The 22060-nt window shown below is 32.7% G+C and overlaps 6 protein-coding genes across 6 annotated transcripts; 3 read left to right on the top strand and 3 right to left on the bottom strand.

Annotated features, from left to right (window-relative positions):
• The first annotated feature begins 47 nt into the window (after positions 1–47).
• On the top strand, positions 48–1617 carry LOC115450818 (60S ribosomal protein L44). The gene is made up of 3 exons (XM_030178928.2): positions 48–213; positions 355–528; positions 1454–1617. The coding sequence occupies exons 1-3, from the start codon at positions 211–213 to the stop codon at positions 1589–1591; spliced, it is 315 nt and encodes a 104-aa protein (XP_030034788.1). The 5' UTR covers positions 48–210; the 3' UTR covers positions 1592–1617.
• Positions 1618–1619: 2 nt separating this feature from the next.
• On the bottom strand, positions 1620–3625 carry LOC115450817 (WASH complex subunit 3). The gene is made up of 3 exons (XM_030178927.2): positions 3356–3625; positions 2908–3072; positions 1620–2634 (listed from the first exon to the last, which is right to left on the bottom strand). The coding sequence occupies exons 1-3, from the start codon at positions 3410–3412 to the stop codon at positions 2359–2361; spliced, it is 498 nt and encodes a 165-aa protein (XP_030034787.1). The 5' UTR covers positions 3413–3625; the 3' UTR covers positions 1620–2358.
• Positions 3626–3887: 262 nt separating this feature from the next.
• Positions 3888–10230, top strand: LOC115450816 (pre-mRNA-splicing factor SPF27). Its single transcript, XM_030178926.2, has 5 exons — positions 3888–4119; positions 4410–4573; positions 5217–5429; positions 9768–9921; positions 10002–10230. Exons 1-5 carry the CDS (start codon positions 4045–4047, stop codon positions 10131–10133), a joined length of 738 nt encoding a protein of 245 aa, XP_030034786.1. The 5' UTR covers positions 3888–4044; the 3' UTR covers positions 10134–10230.
• Positions 10231–10537: 307 nt separating this feature from the next.
• On the top strand, positions 10538–14200 carry LOC115450814 (ubiquitin thioesterase otubain-like). The gene is made up of 5 exons (XM_030178923.2): positions 10538–10735; positions 10832–11131; positions 12857–13078; positions 13681–13791; positions 14070–14200. The coding sequence occupies exons 1-5, from the start codon at positions 10628–10630 to the stop codon at positions 14154–14156; spliced, it is 828 nt and encodes a 275-aa protein (XP_030034783.1). The 5' UTR covers positions 10538–10627; the 3' UTR covers positions 14157–14200.
• A 394-nt stretch (positions 14201–14594) lies between these two features.
• Positions 14595–17912, bottom strand: LOC115450813 (putative E3 ubiquitin-protein ligase UBR7). The gene is made up of 2 exons (XM_030178922.2): positions 17592–17912; positions 14595–16778 (listed from the first exon to the last, which is right to left on the bottom strand). The coding sequence occupies exons 1-2, from the start codon at positions 17754–17756 to the stop codon at positions 14769–14771; spliced, it is 2175 nt and encodes a 724-aa protein (XP_030034782.2). The 5' UTR covers positions 17757–17912; the 3' UTR covers positions 14595–14768.
• Positions 17913–18441: 529 nt separating this feature from the next.
• LOC115450815 (radial spoke head protein 9 homolog) lies at positions 18442–19442 on the bottom strand. Its single transcript, XM_030178924.2, has one exon. It carries the CDS (start codon positions 19316–19318, stop codon positions 18503–18505), a length of 816 nt encoding a protein of 271 aa, XP_030034784.2. The 5' UTR covers positions 19319–19442; the 3' UTR covers positions 18442–18502.
• Positions 19443–22060: the final 2618 nt, after the last annotated feature.

Raw genomic sequence — 22060 nt, forward strand, 5'->3', positions numbered from 1 at the left:
TTCTTTTTATTATTCCACAAAAAAATTGAAGTAAAAACAAATTAGTATCAGATTTTGCCCTTTCATGAATATGCAGCAGTTGGATGTTAGAAATATGACAATTCCTTTAAATTTTAACTGGCAACATCTGTATACAATGTCAACTGCAGCAATCATCTCTTTTCTCTTTCTTTTTGACGTTTGTTGATATCGTGCTGAACGAACGCAAAAATGGTTGGTGTTTTTATTTTATTTATCCAAATAAATCGTGAAGTGTTTAGATTAAAATGGTGAAAACCCTTGTGGAAATTATAAATAATATATTTGAGTGTCCAGTGTTGAAATGATTTCAACGATATCTCTTGTGATTTTCAGGTGAACGTACCCAAACAGCGCAGGACCTACTGCAAAAAATGCAAATGCCACAAAGTACACAAAGTGTCTCAGTACAAAAAGTCTAAGGAAAGGCATGCCGCCCAGGGTAGAAGACGTTACGACCGTAAACAGCAGGGTTACGGTGGTCAGTCCAAGCCCATCTTCAAGAAGAAGGTAAGAAAGAATATAACCTCTAAAGGCTACACCGGGTCACCAAACATTATCAGTTTGATAGCGCCGCCTTGTGTAAAGGCATGATAAATGTATAAGTCCACTATTATTAAAGTAGTTCATTAGTAAAATGCGATAGTCTCATAAAGGTGTAGAATAGTTGCATTTAAGATGTTTCATTTTGTCTACTGTGATTATTGAAAGAGTTCATGTATTCCCGCGAGTAACATCTGTAGAAAAAATAATTATTGAGATAAGTGTTAATATAAGCAATGTTGTCTAAACATCTGTATGTGAACATCAATTAAGTATGTATAGACAAATACTGTATTGAATATTACCCTAGTTCTGTAATTTCTATAGTACTTAACACAAACGCTTAGTGCAAGTTACTGTCACATATCCAATTTGGAAGTTATATTTTAATATACCATTTATATATTTTGCTTGTTTTGTATGATTACACCACTAGGGTTGGAGGTTTAAAACTTATCTTTAAATCTGAAATGCCCTATTTGATTTCCATAATTGTGTCCTTATAACTACACATGTTGTTATGTAGAAAGTTTAGTATAAAATTACTATCTACCTCGTGCAAGGTTCAGATAGCAATAAAACTTGCAAAAGTCGAGTTCTAGAAACATTTACCATGTAAACAATCATGGTAAGCTGCCTTCTAATTTTGAAGCTTGAAGGACTTGTTGCACATGTGTCTAGAATTGTTAAAAAATACTACTAGTATAAATGGATCTGACAATTTCTTGCATGACATACAGTTTTAAGAATTTGGTAGTCCAAACCTTGCATTACATACAAAGATAGAAACAACATCTCATTCATCAACAATTTACAACCAAACAAAAATAAGTGTAATATCAAAATATGAGAAAGAATTTCAGTCATTCATTACCATTTCAATTGTTTTTAGGCGAAAACCACAAAGAAAATTGTGCTGCGTTTGGAGTGCGCTGACTGCAAAGTGAGGTCCCAGGTTGCGCTCAAGAGGTGCAAGCACTTCGAGCTGGGAGGAGACAAGAAGAGGAAGGGACAGATGATCCAGTTCTAGGCTGGCTAATAAATAAGACCACATAATCTTTAGTTTTATTTATTACCTAATTTTTAACTTGTATCATTAAAAAATTCAGTGATTATCATCATTGGCAATTAACATCAACGCAAGATGATTAAGTAGTTGTTGAAGATGTGAGGTACAATAAATAAAAATACAGTACCTACATAAATAAATTACCACATTACATGCTGATTGTTTATTGATATTACAATGCAGTGTTGATTTTACTTCTACAATGGCTATTTTCAATTGTTGACTACTTGGTGTTCAATAATTACTCTATTTTATTAAATATGAGTTTCTTCAGTAAAATTACAATTAGTTTGGGAGACAAAAAAAGATTTGTATTGTCAAGTAGTCTAACTGAAGAACCAAGTATCAATCTCAGTATCCTGATGTTTGGGGGGCACTAAATAATGGCTATAAATGTCAGATAAATTATTGTCTTACTTTATCATAAATATAATAAAAATAGTTTGTTTATGGAATTAATATTCTACCAATAATAATATTCATAAATGCCTGTCTAATAGAGGAATGATTAACAAGATGATGCAAAGACCCTTGACCAATTATGATAAGATTTAAAGTTATATATACAAAATATAATATACTAAGCATAATAGACCAAGCTCCATTTTGAGAAAATTGATCAGTAATTTAAAAATTGGGTCTGATTTCATAATAATGCAACTTAACATAAATATTAGCTATATTTTACTCATAGAAAAATATTTATACATTATTCAAGTTTAATTAAACTATTTGTTCATTATAGCCTCAAAAATATTGGGGTCAAGGCCTTCTAAAGAGACCTTCAATTTCACAGCCTGTAAAGGGACACCAACTTGCACCATTTTTACAAACTTTTCATACTCTGGTCTTATTTCTGATTTGGTTTCTTTGCTCTCTTCTACTGAAACAATGGGCTCTGTTTTTGGACTGTCTTGTGCAGTTTGCTTCTGTGTTTCTATTGCTTGAGGTTTATTGTCAAGTTCTGGGGCTTTTGTATTGTCCAACTCAGGTATTGATGACAACTGGAAATAAAAATTCTCATGACCTCATTGTTCATACAAAATAATTCTAATAGAAACATCTGTACTGAAATACTAAGAATAATTAATATTTATATTAATTTGATAGCTTTGAATATACAAGGAAGAAAACATTAATTGAAAGATATATTTAAAACAGCTGTTTACAATTCTTTTATCAGTGGCCAATTAAGTCAATTTCACCTTAGGCTATTCCTGCTCCCTTATATTAATATAAGAGATAAGAGACTACATAATAATATTTCTTTTTGTTACCTTGGATTCTAACAGCACCATGGCAGCATTGACTTTTTCTATCTTCCTCTCAAACTGCATCAGCTTGTGTTCACATTTGCACATAAAACTGTTCAAGAACTCCACATTGGTTGTTACAAAATGGTTGACAAATGCTAGAGTCCTTTTCTGTTGCAGAGCTGCAATCTGTAAAATAAATGCATTTTGACCTACTAACTCTTAAATTGGGGAAGATTGGGCTGAGTAAATGTATTTATTTATAGGGTAGCCCTAATACAGTAGTTTTGATTTTCTTATACTACTTACTTATACTAAACTATAATATTATACTAGTAGTTACTATTTAAATTCCCAACCACTAAACACTGTCCTATTTCGTGTTAGTACTATTAAGCCTATTAGAAATAAAATATTGTATTCTAAAACTTGTAGAATAAGATATAATTAGAGAAGACACATAGCTTATTACCTTGGACATATCCAATGTATTCATTTCTTGGTTTAATTCGCTTGTTTGCGTTGTCATTGTTTCAATCTAGGATCCTAGGTAGTTTGGTAATTGTTTTTCTTATTTACCTATCTTTAATGACAATCGGGCTGTAATACGCTATGTTTGTATAAAACATAGATTAAATACTGGAAAGTATAAAATTGTTTGACTGCTATAGTTATTAAAACTTATTCAAAACACTTATGATAATACTCTACAAAACATTGTTTTGATAAATTAAATTTCTGTCAAGTGTCAAAGGTAATGTAAAGTTTTGCGTAAAATTTATAAAAATAATACATAAAATTCGAGCTAAATTATATTTTTTTGGTATACATACAAGAAAATATAATTTGCTTACTATGTAGAAATATTTAAAATTAGCTTTAGTTTTTCTTCAAAAAGTTGCTATGTATTGACTGGGCAATGTATTTTTTAGACTTGAATAAGTCGTTAGTCGATTATCTACCACTGCATGTGGACATCCGACATGTGTAAATTATGACGTTTTATTAGTGTAACATTCTGAGGTCAACACCAGTCGACACTCAACTATCAGCTGTCAATTATTGCAAAGCCAAAACACTGAAAGCTATCCCCAATTTATTTGATTCTCTTTCAATTTTGATATCGTATAACTTAGTAAAATTATACATTAGAAGATTAAAATGGCGGGAGAAGTGGTTGTGGACGCCTTACCATATATTGATCAAGGATATGACGACCCAGGAGTCAGAGAAGCGGTGAGAATTTTATAACCTCAAAATGTGTTTCTAGAAATGTTTTGTAAACAAACTTTAATTGAACTCAACGTATACCGTTAAATCCATGAATTTGGGATTGGCTATAAATATTTAACATTAGAATAAATATTCCTTAAGGCTTGATAGTTTTCTGTGATTACTGAATTAGTCTCTCGCCTTTTTTAAGAACAATATGATGATTAATGATAAGTGCTAGTTTATGGGATCAAAACACTAGTAATTTAGATAACTATACCATCTAATAAACTTAAAAAATAACTGGCTTGCAGGCCCTGGCCATGGTAGAAGAAGAATGTAGGCGCTACAGACCTACAAAGAATTATCTGGAGAATGCAGGACCTGAACCTAGCACAGCCTTTGAGACTACCGCACTACAGAGGGAGATGGAAAGGGTTCAACAGAGATTGCCCATGGAACCATTGTCTATGAAAAGGTAAGGTTTTTTATATTCATAGCTACTTTTTCACAATACAGTAATACTTGTTTAAAATGCTTTTAAAAGAATTCTGCCAACAATGTATGTGAAGCACTAAAGTGTATCATGCAGGATAGGAGAAATAAAGCATACTATACTATACTTATTTCATGTAGGTATTGAATAGGGTACATTTCTACGTCTGCAAAAAAATCTGAAAATGCATAAATAAAGTACTTATCACCTTAACAAAACAAAATATTATAATAATAATAATATTGATGATTATTTAATTAAAAGTAAGAAATAGAATTTGTATTATATTTATATTTGTCTATTCTTCAAAAGCATGAAAATCTTTTAGTTTGATTAGTGAATTTAATAAACTAATATAAAATAATTTATAAAAATAGTGATTATTAATAAAGAGACAAAATGCTTATTTTATGGAATGACAATTGATATTAAGTGAGTTAAAATGTATGATCAAATGCCTCAAGTTGCAGAAACTGCCATAAAATAGTTTATTATGCGGGAAATCGCATTTAATGATATTATATTAAGCAGGTGTTACTGTATGTTACACAGGTTTTTTTTAGTTAATATTAACAATAAATATCAACAATAGGTGTATCCATAAAAAAAACATATTTTATTCCAGATATGAACTCCCACCTCCACCAGCTGGTAGACTGGGAGAGCCTACAGCTTGGTCAGAGTCGGTGGATAACTCACACGCCCAACTCTCACACCAGGCTATCCGTGTGCTCAACTTGGAGCTGCAACTACATTACGGCTCTGAAGCTTGGAGATCATACCTTAACACCTTACAATCATTAGTAACTAGGTCACAGAATGTACACAGCCAGTTAAGGTGAGTATTTTTATTATATCACTACTCTAAGGATTAAAAAAAAAGGTAGTATCTCTTACAAGAAAATAGCACATTAAAGAAACAGATTATTCAACAAACTGAGAAAACTGACCCCAAATTAACATTATTATATGAAAACAAATCACAGATAAATATAGCTAATAAAAAAGAAGAAGAAAATATTATACGAAAAACTGCAAACAAAATATCCACAAAAGAAGCATTCAATATAAATTTTAATACGCCAATAGATGGCGACACTATGTTCACTAAGGATTGTGCAAGGAACACACAAACAGAAATCAATGAGTGTCTGGCTATGTCATTCGGAAATAACTCAAAAGATGGCATCCTAAATAGAACCATAACACTTTCCTGTAATCAAGATACCGATGACCATCGCTTTATATACATATACGGAGGACTACAATGTAGAGGTTTTGCGGAAAAAATAATAAGATCCAGAATGAACACGAAATATGAAAAATATAAAGTAGTCTCTATAATAAAACCCCACGCGCCAACACACGAAATACTCAAGTCTTGTAATGAAGTAGAAGATACTCCGGGTAATTATATAATTTTAGGTGTAGGACAAGATGACGCAAATCCTGCTCACCTGGCCATAGACCTAGCAACCACATTGAATAAATTTAAATATACTAATATAATCATTCTAAATGTTACACATAATCCATATCTAAATGAGTGGAAATTAAACAATCAACTCAAACAGATCTGTAATAATATCAAACATTGTAGATTTCTTTTTATCTCGCAAAACACATACAAAAAAAATGTGTTCTCAAACATTGCCACAAAGAAAATTAATTTATTGATCGATAGCGATTATGCAGATAAACATTTACCAAATATAAAAAATAGTATTAAAACAAATGATTTTTGCAAAAAGGGCGATCCCGTACTATTTTTCAATAATCAAAAGAATTTGAATTTTGAAGATTCTAATCTGCGTGACTCGAATATTACAAACATTCATAATAAAATGGACCATAGTACATTTTTTCGCAAATACAAATAAAGGATACACTGAAACATCACGTTCTTTGTATAAAAGTAAATACCATGTCAACAAAAAGTAATGACCTCATTACGTTATTTCACCAGAATATAGCTGGTTTATTAAATAAATTAGAGCAGATAGAGATATGTGTAGAAGAGTTTCAAATAGAAAAGAGCCCGGTACAAATACTATGTTTTACCGAGACCTTTCTTCGATCTGGTGACGAGATAAATGTCCGTATACGCAATTTTAATCTAGCTAGCCATTTTTCAAGAAAAAACGAGAAACGTGGAGGTGTTTGTATTCTAGTGGATAAGTCTATAGAGTATAAAATTATTCCGCTATGTAATTATGTATCATCTGAAAAGTCTTTTGAATGCTGTGGTATTGATATACCATCACTTCAATGTATTGTTATTTGTATATACAGAATACCGGGGATCAAATGTATCTACCTTCTTTGATAAATTAGAAACGCTCATGCATAAACTTAATTTTAAGGAAAATAGACGAATCGTTATAACTGGAGATTTGAACATAAATACATTGAAGAACGATGACACATCTTATAAATTAAAAGACTTTCTACTCTCTCATAATCTCATATCACACATAACTGAACCCACACGACAACAAACCTGCATTGATCACATTCTTAGTAGTATTAAAGGAGCTGTGGGTAAAGTACATCATCTATATTTATCTGACCACAATACTGGTCAGAGTTTATCGTTTCCTATGAAATGTGAACAAATAAAACCACTATATATGTATATTACTAGACGAGATTATGATGAAGAAAATATAGTAAAATTTCAAAATTGTATATCAAGTTTGTCATGGCAAGAGGTACTAAATGAAGCAAACTGTAATAAAGCTTATGATCTGTTCTATGAGACATTTCTACTATTTTATGATTTATGTTTTCCGGTAAAAACAATTAAAACAAGGGTAAATTTAACGACACCAAAATGGTTAACAAAAGGTATAAAAGATATGTTCTATTACAAAAGAAAACTAAGATACATAAGCTATAAAGATAAAAACGATGAAACTAAATCTAATTACATAAAATACAATAAACTATTTAAAAATGTATAACATGTTCTAAAAAGATCTTAAATAACAAATATATTTTAAATTCTACAAATAAATGTAAAGCAACTTGGGACATAATTGGCGACAAACTAAATAGTACACAAAATAATAAAAATATAAAAGAGATCATTCATAATGAACGATTAATATCGAATCCAATAGACATTGCAAATACATTCAATGATTTTTATATTACAAAAACAAATAAACCTAAAATACATACTCCTAACTACAAATTAATTAACACTGTTGACTCTACTATTTTTCTTAAGGCCTTGCACCGAGTATGAAATATTAAAAACTGTTGTGTCGTTAAGAACTACAAACGCCGTAGGTTATGATGCAATATCAACTAAAATAATAAAACGATGTAATAGCGAGCTCTCATCAATACTTTGCTATATTGTAAACCTTTCCTTTGAAAACGGCGTTTTTCCCGAAAAATGAAAATGTCCGTAGTTAAGCCAGTACACAAAAGAGACAATAAAGAAAAAGTAAACAATTATCGTCCCATTACGCTAATTCCAGTATTCTCAAAAATATTTGAAAAATAATGCACGCCCGTATTACCACATTCCTAAATAAACATAATATTTTAACAAAAGAACAAAATGGATTCCAAAAAAACAAGTCTACCACACTAGGGGCCTTCTCTATAATAAACACTGTGACCAAATCTCTAGATAAAAGAAAACGTGTATCAGCGGTATTTTTGATATGTCCAGTGCTTTCGATTTTGTCGACCATCAAATATTGCTGCGAAAATGTGACTTATATGGCATTAGAGGGAAGGCGTTGGAATGGATTGACAGTTACCTGAGTCATCGAAAGCAATGTGTGGAGATTACCCATGTTGACTCGAATTTAATGACTACGTCACACAGGTCCACTTATAGGGAAAATAAATTCGGTGTCCCCAGGGTAGTGTTCTAGGACCTCTATTGTTTTTAATATATATAAATGATATTCCGAAAGCAACTAGACATAAATGTACATTATTCGCGGATAATATTTCAGTAGTGATTACACAAGATGATAATAATTTTGACTATACACAAACCTTAAATAATACAATAGAAAATATATCAAAGTGGTTAGATGATAACAACCTAACTGCTAACATAAATAAGACAAAAATAATTCAATTTAAAAATTACAATAACAAGACTAATAGTTTAAAAATAAATTATCATAACCAAGAAATTAATGAAGTAAATGAAGTAAAATTTTTAGGTATCACACTAGACGAAAACTGCAACTGGAAAGCTCATATTAAAACAACTTGTACCAAAATAAACAGATTTGTATACGGACTCAGAAAAATAAGAAAACTAGCTAGTGAAAAACTGCCTTAATGGCGTATCATGGATATGTCGGATCCATACTACGATACGGCATATTGTTATGGGGAAACTCAACAGATATAGGTAGGGTGTTCGTAGCACAAAAAAAGTGTCTCCGGGCAATATGCGGGGTCGCACCACTAGATTCATGCAAACCACTGTTCAGAAAATTAAAACTGCTCACTCTAACTTCAATATATATATTAGAAATTGGTATATTTGTCAAAAAACATTCTGAGTTGTTTGAAAAAGTATGTCAAAATAATAAATACACTATCAGAGATCCAACTAAGCTAAAACTAAATTCAATGTCAACCACTCTGTATAAAAGAAATACCGGTTGTATGACCATTCAAATATATAATAAAATACCGAAAACCTTACGTGAACTACCTTTTACCTTATTTATTAATAGATTAAAGAAATGGCTCATAGATAAATGTTTCTATACAATTAAAGAATTTTTGGAATGTAAAGATATATAGTAATATAATAGTAACCCCAGATGAACATGGGTTTTATAGTTAGATATAATATAATAATATTATGTATAGAAAATCATGTAATTTGTATGAGTAAACTACACCTAAAAGGGAATAGATATATTAATAATAGGTAATTTGCCTAACTTCGTTCTCTAATTATAAGTACGTATATAATTTTTTTGCATACCGTTGAAACGGTGAAACATGTTGCACATGTAAGATATTTAACATCATAATTTATACCATGTTTTATGTAAAATAAATTGATTTTGATTTTGATTTTGATAGGTTTGCTTTAAAAAAATCGACTACCATACCATATTATACAAGAATTTACTGAAATTAAAATGAAAAATAAAATATCAAGTTGTATAATAATGTTATTCAGAAAACAAATAGCATCTGTGAATTGGGAGCGCAAGCGGTCTCAGACGGCGAGTGGCGCGCGGCTGAGGGCGCTGCGGCGACGGTGGGCACAGCTTGTGTCCGATAATTACAGGCTTGAACGGGCTGTCATGCAATTAGAAATACAAATGCAAAAGGTAATATAAAACCGAGCATGAATGATGTGTGCTGAAAATAAATTATGATTTACTATAAATTTTATCTATATTTTTTCTAGGCTAAGGGTGAGATGCCTACAGAACCAGGTGATGCAGCTGATATTGAGGCAGTTAAAATGTTACCTGACAAATTGAATTCTGAGACTGAAAAGGAAGTGCAGAAAAAGATCGAGGACATGTTTGCAGATTAAATATTTATGTATTTTGATAAATAATTTAAATATGTTAAATGATATAGAAATAATTTTAATAAATCGAACCTCAGAAGTCAAGATTTGTAATACTTTTTTTGTGTACTTTCTTTTTTTATATATTTACCCATTTAAAAAAGAACTTAAATTCAATTTTATAATTATTAGTGTAAATATTAATGTAAGAGAGAATAAAGTGTATTATGCAGTTCGTATTACTCGAATTCGAAATCTTCATTGATCTCCATGCAATCCCTTATCGCAAATTGAGAAACTATTGACCTATCTGCTCCGTGGAAATGGCCCTGGTTAACATTATTCCTTTATATTTGTTGATGGTCAGTAATTTGCGAAAGGAAAAACATTTGTTATACTCTTATCGATTACTGAGTTTTTATTACGAACGCATCACTTTGTCTGAATGCGAAACACAAACTGCAGTCGATTGTCATTTGTCGTCAGACTCAGCTGTCAAATTCAATTTTTATTTGAAAATGGCGGACGATGCATCAAGCAGTAGTGGTTTCACCGGCAATGTAGTGGATAATTCAATAAATCAAGATGAATTGATTATGAAACAACAGCGGGAGATAGAAAAAGAGGTGAGCTGTGTGATACTCTCAATAATAACAAAACAATAATCAAATATAACTTCAAATTGATGTTGAAAAACAACCAATGTTTATTTGTTTTTTCAGATTTCTGAATCTATACCGCTTGTAGGTGACCTAGAACAGTTGGCATCGTTAGAAAAAGAGTACAATGAAGACCCCATATATCTGTTAAAAGTAAAAGACCTGTCATCGAAATACAAATATGTGAGACGAACAAGACCCGATGGAAACTGTTTTTTCCGCGCCTTTTCGTATGCTTATTTAGAGCACCTTTTAACTGATAAACAAGAATATGATAAGTTTTACGAGATAGCCAAGAATTCCAAAGATATTTTGGTTGCTTTGGGCTTCTCACAGTTCACAGTTGAAGATTTCTATGAGACGGTAAGTTACGCACAATTTTTGAGGTTATGTCCTTTTGTTACAAATGACAAATAAATCTATTCATTTGATATTTATTGCGTCGTAAAAGGCGACGTTACATGATAAGTACGTAAAAATAAAACAATACAGGGAATAGAATTACTATATACAATTTCTATAAAATAATGAGAAATTATAAAATGACTATATAATATGTCCATTATTTTTAATTGAATAATTAACATCTAAACACATGTAATAACAATTCCAAGAGGTTTAATAGTAACGGTAAAATGTGGTGTTAAAGCCATCTAGAAAAGCTATGTATTCTTCATACAGGGTCGTGTTGATTCTGTGTTACTAAGTGAAACCAAATATGTTTGATAACATTGTGCCGAAAATCATCCATGAATAGCAAATATTATAACGAAATTTTTTAAAATTTTTTAACATTTTCGATTTGCATAACTTATTGTAGTGTTATTTATAAGATCAGAGACTGCCTCGGTGGCGTAGTTATACTGCATGCATGGTAAGACAGCGCTCTGAGGTTCTGGGTTTGAATCCCAGGTCGGTCAAAATGGTATTTGGGTTTTTCTGCTCAGTATCAGCCCTGAGTCTGGAATTTGTGCCCGATATGGTGATAGGCTCGCCCCTATCACATCATGGAACGGAACACACTTGGCGAAAAGTGGGTGCCTTGGTTGCGCCTCTGCATACCCCTTTGGGGATAAATGTGTGATATTGTGAGTGTCTGTGTGTATTTATAAGATCAGTATATGGTTTCATTTAGTAACGCAGAATTAAAATTACCCTGTATATTACATAAGCTAAATTGAGAATTTTTCATTTTTGAAAATGATGACCGTGATACTTCATTTTCGGATTGCAACTATATAAAGCAAGCCCAATACTATACACAACCATCATAAATTTAACTGAAGAAATAAAATATTAATTTATTTCTTTGTCTAAAATGAGAAATTCTTATATTTAAGGTAAATACTACCCATTTGGTTTTTAATTCAAAGTAAAAGGTAATTTATGTTATTGTTTGTATCTGCATTTTGAAGGGAATTAAGAATACTATATATTTAATTATCATCTAATAAATAAGCTTTTTGAGTATATTATATGGAATTTTGTCTGCGTAAATCGAGTTTTTCAGGATAAAATTCTCATTATATTTATTATCCTGGAATAGAAAGTAGCATATGTCCTTCCTTGGGTCTCAAACCATCTCCATACTAAATTTCATCAAAATTGTTCAATTTTTGAGTTTATCATATTCTGACAGGCAGACAGATACAGCAGAGGACTTTGTTTTGTGATATATATTTCAGAACTTTATAAGAGGAACATTCTGTCAAACATGTTTGCTGTGTAACCTTAATTGTTTTTGCTGCAAATGCAAGCTCTCAAAAGGAATAAATTTTCCGTTTTTGCAACCATTTTCATTGATACTTTGCTTCTATTGGTTAAAATGTGAGGTTATATAGGCTATAGTCTTCCTCAATAAATGGGCTGTCCATCACTAAGCACATTTAAACAAACATAAACTTTTCAGCTTTATATAATAGTATCGGAAGAAAAAATAGACAGAGGTGCAACTGGGATACTTCCACGATGACATCCCACGATGTTATAAGAAACTATTGCCATATTGGGCTCAAATTTGAGACTGGGCTAATACTGTCTTCTTTGTTTTTAATATTTCATGAAATTTAACACAAATAAATTCCCCAGTTTATGGAAGTGGTCCAGAGAGTGGGTGAGCAGGCAGGAGGCTCACCAGACACCCTGGAAGCAGTACGGACGGACCTGCACGACAAGTTCAATAAGCAGGGGTACTCAGACTACATTGTGGTGTACCTACGCCTGATAACCTCAGGCCAGCTACAGACTGAGCAAGACTTTTACCAGAACTTTATTGAGGGCCCTCGTACTGTCACTGACTTTTGTAGACAGGTAAATAAAAAAATGAAACCAGATGAAAATGTATTTATAGATACACTTTAATCTGTGTTAGTCGAAAACTTGAAAATGATCTTCTGAAGCCAAGTTGCAGGGTGTACAGATTATATTTTCCTTAAGTATTTGATAAGTTGGAAATGATGTATTTCAGAAATTGGAATTTTAATTATTTATTGACTGCCGCAGTGGCTTCTAGGTTACAACCGCAGTGCTGAGGCCTCGGGTTCGATTCCCGGGTCGGGCAGTATATTGGGGTTTGTCTACTCAGTATCAACCCGGAGTCTGGCATTTATTGCGGTATGACGATAGGTACGCCTCCTATCATATCATGGGACGGAATACACACGGTGGAAAGTAGGGGCACTAGTTGCGCCTCTGCCTACCCCTTCGGGGATAAAAAGCGTGAATGTGAATTATTTATGTAATTTTTTTTAGTTGCACTTTAGTTCTACTTTAAAAGTATGAATAAGTATTTCATTTATTCAAAAACCATTACAAATATTATTACATTTACGTATTTAATGGCAAGCTGATTATGGTTTCAATACTAATCCACTGGAGTGTCTACAGGTGATGAGAATATCTGTTTGTTTCAGGAAGTGGAGCCCATGTACAAAGAATCTGACCACATCCATATCATAGCTCTGAGCAACGCGCTAAAGGTGGGCGTCAGAGTCAAATATATGGATCGAGGGGAGGGTAGTCAGGTAAATGATATATGCATTTTATTTATATTCTGCTGATGGATGCATTTATGATATTTTCAAGAATGAAGTCACAAGGCCCGAGTCTGGTATACAGAGGAGCTAACATGCTAATTTAATTCCCTGTGGCAAATTTCCCAGAAGTTTATTGAACAGTTTATGCATAATGTGCTATTGTTTCATGCAATAATATTTTAGCAAACAATTTTTGTTATTTTAATTATCTTTTCTATAATAATCAAAATATGGTGTTATATTTTATGTATAATTGTTGCTCGCAGGTGATAGCTCACGACTTCCCCGAGGGATCCTCTCCGCTTGTGCACCTCCTGTACCGGCCCGGACACTACGACATATTGTACGCGTGATCGCACCGCACTTCACTTACAGTAATAAAGTTATCTTATGTGTAGCAAGTGTTTTATTTCATTCAATGGAAAAATATAATTTATGGATGGTAGGATTGACCATGATTGTCCAACAGTTTACAAACATTTGGCTTAGATGTGGGAATTGAACCCATGGATACTTTGTCACAGTCTCTTCTTATTATCTGCAGCCATAAAGAAGCTACCCTAATTTTAGTTTTTTTGGTTTTATAACCAACTCGATAAAGGTTATATTTCAATATTAGGCAATTAAACCCCCCCGCGTGTAATTATATGTAAAGGCTATTCTGTGATAAAAAACGCTTTGACAAAAAAAAGAGTCGTATGGGAACACTGCCCCATACTTAGATAATTAACATTTGTGAATATGAGCCTCAGTCTTCCAGAAATATAACATTTTAAAAATAAAATAAATTATTTACACATGCTACAATTATACCAATATATCATATATTTTAGGTGAATATTGTGTAATGAATGTCAGGGAATTTCTAAATCATAAAGCCATGCACACTTATAAATTAAAATCGACACAGGAATGCAGTCTGTTGAAATTAAACAATTGAAACAAATAAAATTAATTCTTAAAAGTTATCTGCAGAAATATACGCCGTCGGGTTCCCGCCTCGGTTTCATTCCTGCGAAAAACGCTCTAATATCTTCCTCCTTCACTATTTCTTTCCTATCTTTAAAGCTTTTCAGGAAGTCTAGCAACTTATCCCTCATTCTATTGTACTCTGTTAAGGCATTTATTTGTTGAACTCTGTCTAAGGATGATAAAGCTTGTAATCCTTTCTCATACTGTGTTGCTGGGCCTCCATCAATCTTTTCTTTTCCTAGGGCTTCATATGCTGTCACCGTGTCTTCTAAGTCAGTGAGGTATAGTACACTTAAATCTTTGTACATAGAAAGACAATCATTGCAAGTGCATAATTTCTGGCGGAAAGTAGAAGGCCAAAAAGCTGCTCCTTTGATGGTTCTTCTGACATTTCTAGGCCTTAAACAACTCTCACTTATGTCCAGCTTTTGTTTCTTTACTAATACTTCTTCAGTTGTATCATCTAATTTCCTTTTATGATCTTGATCTGTACTGTGAGAAATTTTATTTTCATTATCAGAAGTATTTTTGTTTGTCTCACCATTCATATCTTCATCTCTCATATCACTTACATCAGTTGTAGCTTGATTTTCAGAAATATTTTCTTTTTGTACTTCATTTGGTTTAGTTTTTCCTACAGTATTGCTACTTTGGTTACTTTCTCCTTCATCCATTAATTCTGACAATTCTTTTGTAGCAGCCTCTAATGAGTCAATCTCACAATCATTTTTCTCTTGTGGATTCACTTTGGCATTAGTATTTTCTGGTACTTCTTCCAATACATTGTCTTTTGATTCCGTTAAATTATTGCTTTCAGTAGGTTGATTATCTTCTCCCTCCAAAGTAGAAGATACAGTGTCTAGTTCTTTATTATCACTATCTCTCGATCCATTTTCATTTACATCATTATTTGTATTGATTCCTGTATTAGTGTCAAGTAGGTTTGTGTTATGGTCTGAATTTTTGGTAGAATTTAATACTTCTTCTGTTTGTTCTCTAATACTTTCACTTTGTTCTGAGCTTGTATTTGTTGTAGGATTGTTTTCATCATCTTTTTGATCTTCTGTATCTTGTGTGTTCATCTCATGAATACTAGGTTCAGAATTAATTGTCTTTAATTCTGTTTCATTACCGACTTCTTTTTTTATTTCTATTATTGGTTGTGTTGTGTGTGGTTTATTATTTTGTTCAAGTTCTTCAGTAGAATTACTTGTACTTGTTAAATTATCATTGTCCATTGGTATAGTTGCACTAGTTTCTTCTGCCTTTAGGTTTTCAGAAGTTTCAGTTGTACAATCTACACTTGTAATTTCTAAATTACTTATGGTTTCATCATTTGTTTTCTTATGATCTTCAGTTACTGGTTTATCTTCTTGATCAGTAATATTGCCTGATACTTCTGTTTCTTCTTTTTCCACATCAAAATCATTTACATCAGAGTTGTTGAGTTTTCCATTAATCAATTCAGGACTTTTAGCATCATCAATTTTGGAATTCTCAATTCCATTAACTGTAGTAATATCCACATCCTGTTCATAATTGACAGCAAGTTGGCTGTAATCATGCAGAAACTCATTTTTGTCCATGCAAGATTTACAAATCATTTCTGCATACAAGTCATTAGCAGGAACAACTGCTTCTAAATGATTTGAATGGAGCCAATCTTCACAAATTATGCACTGGATCATTTCATCTTCCACAGTAGCCTCCAAGTCAGGGTATGATCTATGGCAAATACAGTATAAGCCATTGAAATTCTGGTTGTAATGATTGTCTTCATTGAGTTCAGTTTTGTTTGGAGTAAATTGACAGGGATGAGAGTTAAACTTAGGGTTGCCACAGTCGCATCTGAAGTTTCTTTTAGTGTAAAGTTCGATAAGCTCATGATTCTCATGGCAATTGAGGCTGCAGGCAAGGCACACTCCAGCTCTCAAGGCAGGATCATCTTTGGCTCCTGAACAACATGTTAGGCATGCATAAACGGCTTGGCGTTTGATGTAACCCTGTAACAGTATGTTTATTTATTAATTGATAAAATGATCATTCCCACAGACTGAAATCTATAAAAAATAATTGTAAAATTGGCATTTTTACTTAGCAATTCTACTAATTCATTTGTTTAATATAAATTAATTGTTACTATAATGAATATTCATTTAAAACTATATTATCATCTATTAATGACTGAAATACTTTTACACACTCATATACATACTAAATTATAATTACATTAGGACAGGATAAACTTATATCAGTTATTAAAAAATAACAACTAGATATACAGAAATATAATGGTAACTTGGACCATGGGATCCCATAATGATGTATCTTACATTTAAACTAGCAACCATTCTGGATTTTATCAACTAACAATTGCTAGCAACAATGGATTTTGTTCAGATGCATGGTGTGCACAATGCACTTGGCCATTTGTACATATTATGTGTAATTTCCGTTTTCAGCAAGTTTTATCCATAACAATTATGTTTATTACATTTACAATGTATGTAAGACTTTATTCAGTAATAACATTATTCATAATATCGAGTCAAACATTATCTAACGCCTCGTCATGTCCATACATATGTGTACAGAAAGTATACACAATACATGAACTTTGGATGAACTGATTTAAGTTCAAATGATTGATGCTCAATGCCAAACCACTTCAACATGATTTGCCGAGCTCAAACGTAATTTAAAATTAAAGCAGGTGCTGAATACTTCGACAAACGTCAGGAGAAACGTTACTCCGCCACATCGCCGGCCATGTTTGTCTACAAAAGTACACATTGTTGGCACATTACAAGTCTTACCTTCGAATACGTGCATTCTTTATCGTCGGACGCTCCAAGCACAGCATTGGCGTCTTCTTCAAATTCCTGTTGCTCTTGCAAAACATCCATCATAGTTACAACCGTTTCCCCATCACATTCTGTGATGTCTGATTCGTCGACGTTATTAACGCCGTTCGTCGTCATTTTACACTTCTCGCAAGAAATTACAATTGAAATTTCAGGTAAGAAATAGTAATTAAGCGAAAGCCGGTATTTTTTGGAGCGAAGTATTTTTTTTCAGATCTGTAAACGAAATGGAAACAAAGTACGCGGTCAATTGACAACCGTAAGTTGTTCTGCGTCAAACAACCATTCAAGTGTGCAAGTTAGTTGATTTTGGGAAACTAATCGACTAAAATAATATTTTTGTTCAATATTTTTGGATAGACCATAATAATAATTATTATAATATGTTCTATGGTAGGAAAATAAATACGTTCGCATAGGTTATTTACAAATAATGTAACTTTTATACAATATGTAAGGTTAGTTGAGAGATCAAAAGGACATTAGTTGTGAGATTCTCGTTTCAAACATATATAAGGACTATTTTTTACGAGAATTTTGCGTGTACTACTATAGGTTAGATGTATAAAGAGGAAACGGTCATATTAGTATGTATTGACTATAAGATAGGTAAACAAATAGTTAGCACAAGGACCCATTAATCCACGCGTTGAAAGACATTTACGTTTTTTTTTTCAGATTAACGCTGCATTTTACATTTTTGTTTGAGTATATTTTTATTAGTTTTATACAAGCATGAACTGCCGTGTGTTTGAAATCAATGTTTGAAATAGGTATCTCATCTAAAAATACATTATATATATTATTGAAGAAATAATATATTAGTGTAATTTTTTCGAAGAAAACATATCATTACTAGAAAATTATAGAAGGAACGGTACATCTAAATTCTTGTAACCATTTCCTACGTACAAAAAACCAGCGTCAGGAGTTTTTATTTTATGGAAGAACATCATACCGGGCCAATACAAATTCTTTAAATAGGCAATGGATCCAGACTGTTCCAATGACAAATTCCAACACCCATTCGGTATGTCTTGATCAATGGAGTCCAAAAAGTCCATGCTGTAATTATAATCTTGTCGTGTAAGCAGATTTGTGTTCCAGCGTTGTTGTGCTGGTCTGATATGGAGGTAGGACTTGAGAAAACTTGCTTCGGGCCTTGTTAAGCCGTAGAAATTGGGATTTATAACAACAGTTCCATCAGGCTGCTTGATCAGCTGGCCCCTAGCGCAGATTTCAGCCTCGTCGCAAATATTACTGATTGTTGCGGCCAAACGACACTCTTCTTTCATAAAGCGACATCTATAGGGATTGTTTTCCTCTAATGATTCGTCTAGTACCTTAATTTTTAGAGAGGTGTCGCCACGGAATGGGAATGTTGTTAATAACGATAGTTGTTTATATTTCTTCTTTGGCTTAGGGAGCAGCCCCCAGAATTTAAAATCTGTTGTATAAAAATACTTTCTGTCTGCCACTGCGTCATTAGTAATTCCGACTGCGATGTGGTAGTCAAAATCAACGGCGTAAATCTGTCCCCAGTATTGTATATGGGTGAAATGGTTTTCTACTTGAAGCAAAGTCAACGAGTTTTGGAGTAATGATATTAGTTCGCTATTAAACATCATTCCATTCACGTTGATGTACTCTTTGTATTCCCACAATTTATGAACATTCATTTTGAAAATAATATTCTTCTCCTTTTATATTATAAGAAAATAATATTACAATATTCACTTCAGTTGACACATTTTGACATTTGAATTTTTAGTAGGCTTGGTAACTAAAAGGAGATTGAAGAAATAAGTTTACTTTTCAATAGGCAGAGGTGTAGTAAGTAAACTCGCCGATAGTTTATATCTTTCCTAAGTTATTGATGTGATGGAGCTTGAGTAAAACTTTAGGCCCTTACGCAGTCTCACAAAAAAATATTATAATTGTTTAATCCATGAAATTTTGTATACAATCTGAGATTTGGGGGATCGAAAGCTAAGGCTTTAAGTTTTTCTCTACGGCACTTTGTATAATATTAGTATGTAGAACTGGATTAATTATTATTTTTAACTTACAATATTATACGTTTTCAAAATACCTACACGTAGTACATAGGTAAGAGAGGACACATGTAAATTATAAGATTTTTTTGCGAAGGGACATCGTAAACCGAGACGTAACTTCTCATGTGACAATTACGTTGACGGGCATCATCAAATATTTGCTGGCCCTCTGTCGGTCGTAATATGTAACTTGACCGCGCACATCACCAGCATAATAAGACCTATCAAAGTTTACTCACTCGATACTAAGTAAAGTTCTTTTTACTTGGATGTTGTGAACCTGAGAAGCAATTTACGTATTTTCACGGATTACAGCATATCGTATTGCTTGTTTGCAGACTCGTGGGTGACATTTGGAAAAATATTACGCTTCACTGTTAAGATACCGCGTTTATTGGCTTACTTACTTACTTATACTTAGTTATTTTTTGTTACTTTAATAAAATTAAGATATTTTTTGTGTAACGTCAATATAATTTAATGTGTAACGAAGCCCATAATAATTTAAGTTGTTAAAAAAATTGAGTTAGGGGTTAGTTACTTAACATCAAATAAGCAAGAAATATTTAGCTTGGCTAGATTAACTTTAGATTTCTTCTACATCAATGCATGAATAGAATATTATTATTGGCGTGTCATACGATACACATTACGAGTTATTGGCTAATGAGGTGTTATATTAGGCTATATATAAGGTTCTATTTAAGATTATTATTAAATTATGAACTTTAATAGTTTTTAACAAATTTCTGTTGACTTTTTCAACCTGTGAATTTATCAAGCAATTTTTTTTACTAATGCTACTCGCTACTAGATGGCGTTAATTGTTCTTAATTTGATATAACACTTTTTAATTTTGTAAGACTGTATTATACTTATCTATATTTAATGATACTATAGTTTTGATTGTTTAAATGCTCGTATTATTGAAATTAGGTACATTTAATATGTATAATATTTTTTTTTAATTATACGTAAGTCCTATTCCTGACCCGAGTTCCTAACAGTTCGGCCTTTCACTGAAGCCTTGTAATATAACAATTCACTATATTATTGACGATTGGGATCAGGTTTTTGTCGGTAAGTATAGTGTGATGGCCTGTATAATGTGTCTAAATAAAAGAGTCGCGCTGTAAACTATTGAGATTTGAGTGTAGCATTAACGAGCCAGCTAGACTGGGTGTGTGACGATGTATCAAAGAAAACTGGGGTGAAGAAGAATTTGCTATTAGATTTCGTAAGGTCAGTCTCAAGAAAAACATATTCAGGGCTAATAAATTATTTTTCTTGAGTGGAGAAATTCTCATTTCCTTGTCTTATAAAAATCTGATTTCCCATTCCTCTTAATGGTCGGTAATGATTGCTGGATTCCTGGGATACGTGGGACTCTGGGAGTTATAGGGTAATGTTATAAGTGATGATGAATTTCAGTCCATAGATCCATATTATTCCTTGCGTGTGTGTGAAAAAGCATTTTGTGCAATACTATTTGTTCCGAGTACGAGGAAGCCAAAATAAACGTTAGTCCCTTCTGAAGGTATTGTAGTTTGTACGTGGTTTAATGAGAAAACAGTTGTTTATAAAAGTATATTGGAAAATGACACGCTTACAGGTATACATTACAAAGAGTACAGGAAGGAAGAGAGAGCAGCGCTCCCGGGGCAAAAATAAACATTATATTAGGATGTTTTCAATTAATACTAACACCTTCTTTTATACCAACAAGCAGTTTCACCTGTCAGGCATCACAGTACTAGTTGTTTCTGGATATGTTTTCCGACCACTAGACATTATAATGTATGGTGTCTATTTGCCGCTAGTAACATGTTAATTACGCTTTAGAAGCAAAATGAGACAAAAGAATCCTTAATAATACCGACCGATTTCTTTGTTCCGGTCTTCTATTAAGATTTAGATTTGCTGGGCAAAGGATATACAATTTAATTTGTTGGTACTTAACAAGATTCGCTGATATAGGATAAGCACAAACTAGTACGCAAGAATCATTTTAAATTCGTTCCGTACTCAAAACAGCATCCGCGACGTATTCAGAGTACGAGCATACTCAATAACTGATACATTATGCTTGAAGGGTTGATTGAGACAACACTTATCAGCTGAAGCAAAACGTGTCGTTATACACGTGTGCAAGCCGTCGAGGGCACCCGTGGTTCTGATTCGGCACGTGGCACTCCCGCGCTCGCCACTCGGCACTCCGGCCCTCCGAGCGCCCGGAAGTGCTAGCGACGCACCGCAATCACAGGGAGGGAGTGAGAGTGATGTTGGGTCCCAGGACCCAAGGTTTGCTAGAGTTGTTCATTACGGTAGAAGTGTTTGAGTTAAGGTTTGTTGCAGTAACGAAGG

Source organism: Manduca sexta, chromosome 24 (genome assembly GCF_014839805.1).
Source record: "Manduca sexta isolate Smith_Timp_Sample1 chromosome 24, JHU_Msex_v1.0, whole genome shotgun sequence".
Taxonomy (NCBI): Eukaryota; Metazoa; Arthropoda; class Insecta; order Lepidoptera; family Sphingidae; genus Manduca; species Manduca sexta.

Bases quoted from the DNA above. Each gene is read 5' to 3' on its own strand.
- LOC115450818 (XM_030178928.2), top strand. The intron at 529-1,453 runs GTAAGAAAGAAT...AATTGTTTTTAG, and splicing joins AGCCCATCTTCAAGAAGAAG to GCGAAAACCACAAAGAAAAT.
- LOC115450817 (XM_030178927.2), bottom strand. From the start codon at position 3,412: ATGACAACGCAAACAAGCGAATTAAACCAAGAAATGAATACATTGGAT. The intron at 3,073-3,355 runs GTAATAAGCTAT...TTTATTTTACAG, and splicing joins ATACATTGGATATGTCCAAG to ATTGCAGCTCTGCAACAGAA. The intron at 2,635-2,907 runs GTAACAAAAAGA...TTTTATTTCCAG, and splicing joins TGGTGCTGTTAGAATCCAAG to TTGTCATCAATACCTGAGTT.
- LOC115450816 (XM_030178926.2), top strand. From the start codon at position 4,045: ATGGCGGGAGAAGTGGTTGTGGACGCCTTACCATATATTGATCAAGGA. The intron at 4,120-4,409 runs GTGAGAATTTTA...ACTGGCTTGCAG, and splicing joins ACCCAGGAGTCAGAGAAGCG to GCCCTGGCCATGGTAGAAGA. The intron at 9,922-10,001 runs GTAATATAAAAC...TATTTTTTCTAG, and splicing joins TAGAAATACAAATGCAAAAG to GCTAAGGGTGAGATGCCTAC.
- LOC115450814 (XM_030178923.2), top strand. From the start codon at position 10,628: ATGGCGGACGATGCATCAAGCAGTAGTGGTTTCACCGGCAATGTAGTG. The intron at 11,132-12,856 runs GTAAGTTACGCA...TAAATTCCCCAG, and splicing joins TTGAAGATTTCTATGAGACG to TTTATGGAAGTGGTCCAGAG. The intron at 13,792-14,069 runs GTAAATGATATA...TGTTGCTCGCAG, and splicing joins ATCGAGGGGAGGGTAGTCAG to GTGATAGCTCACGACTTCCC.
- LOC115450813 (XM_030178922.2), bottom strand. From the start codon at position 17,756: ATGACGACGAACGGCGTTAATAACGTCGACGAATCAGACATCACAGAA. The intron at 16,779-17,591 runs GTAAGACTTGTA...ATACTGTTACAG, and splicing joins AAGAATGCACGTATTCGAAG to GGTTACATCAAACGCCAAGC.
- LOC115450815 (XM_030178924.2), bottom strand. From the start codon at position 19,318: ATGAATGTTCATAAATTGTGGGAATACAAAGAGTACATCAACGTGAAT.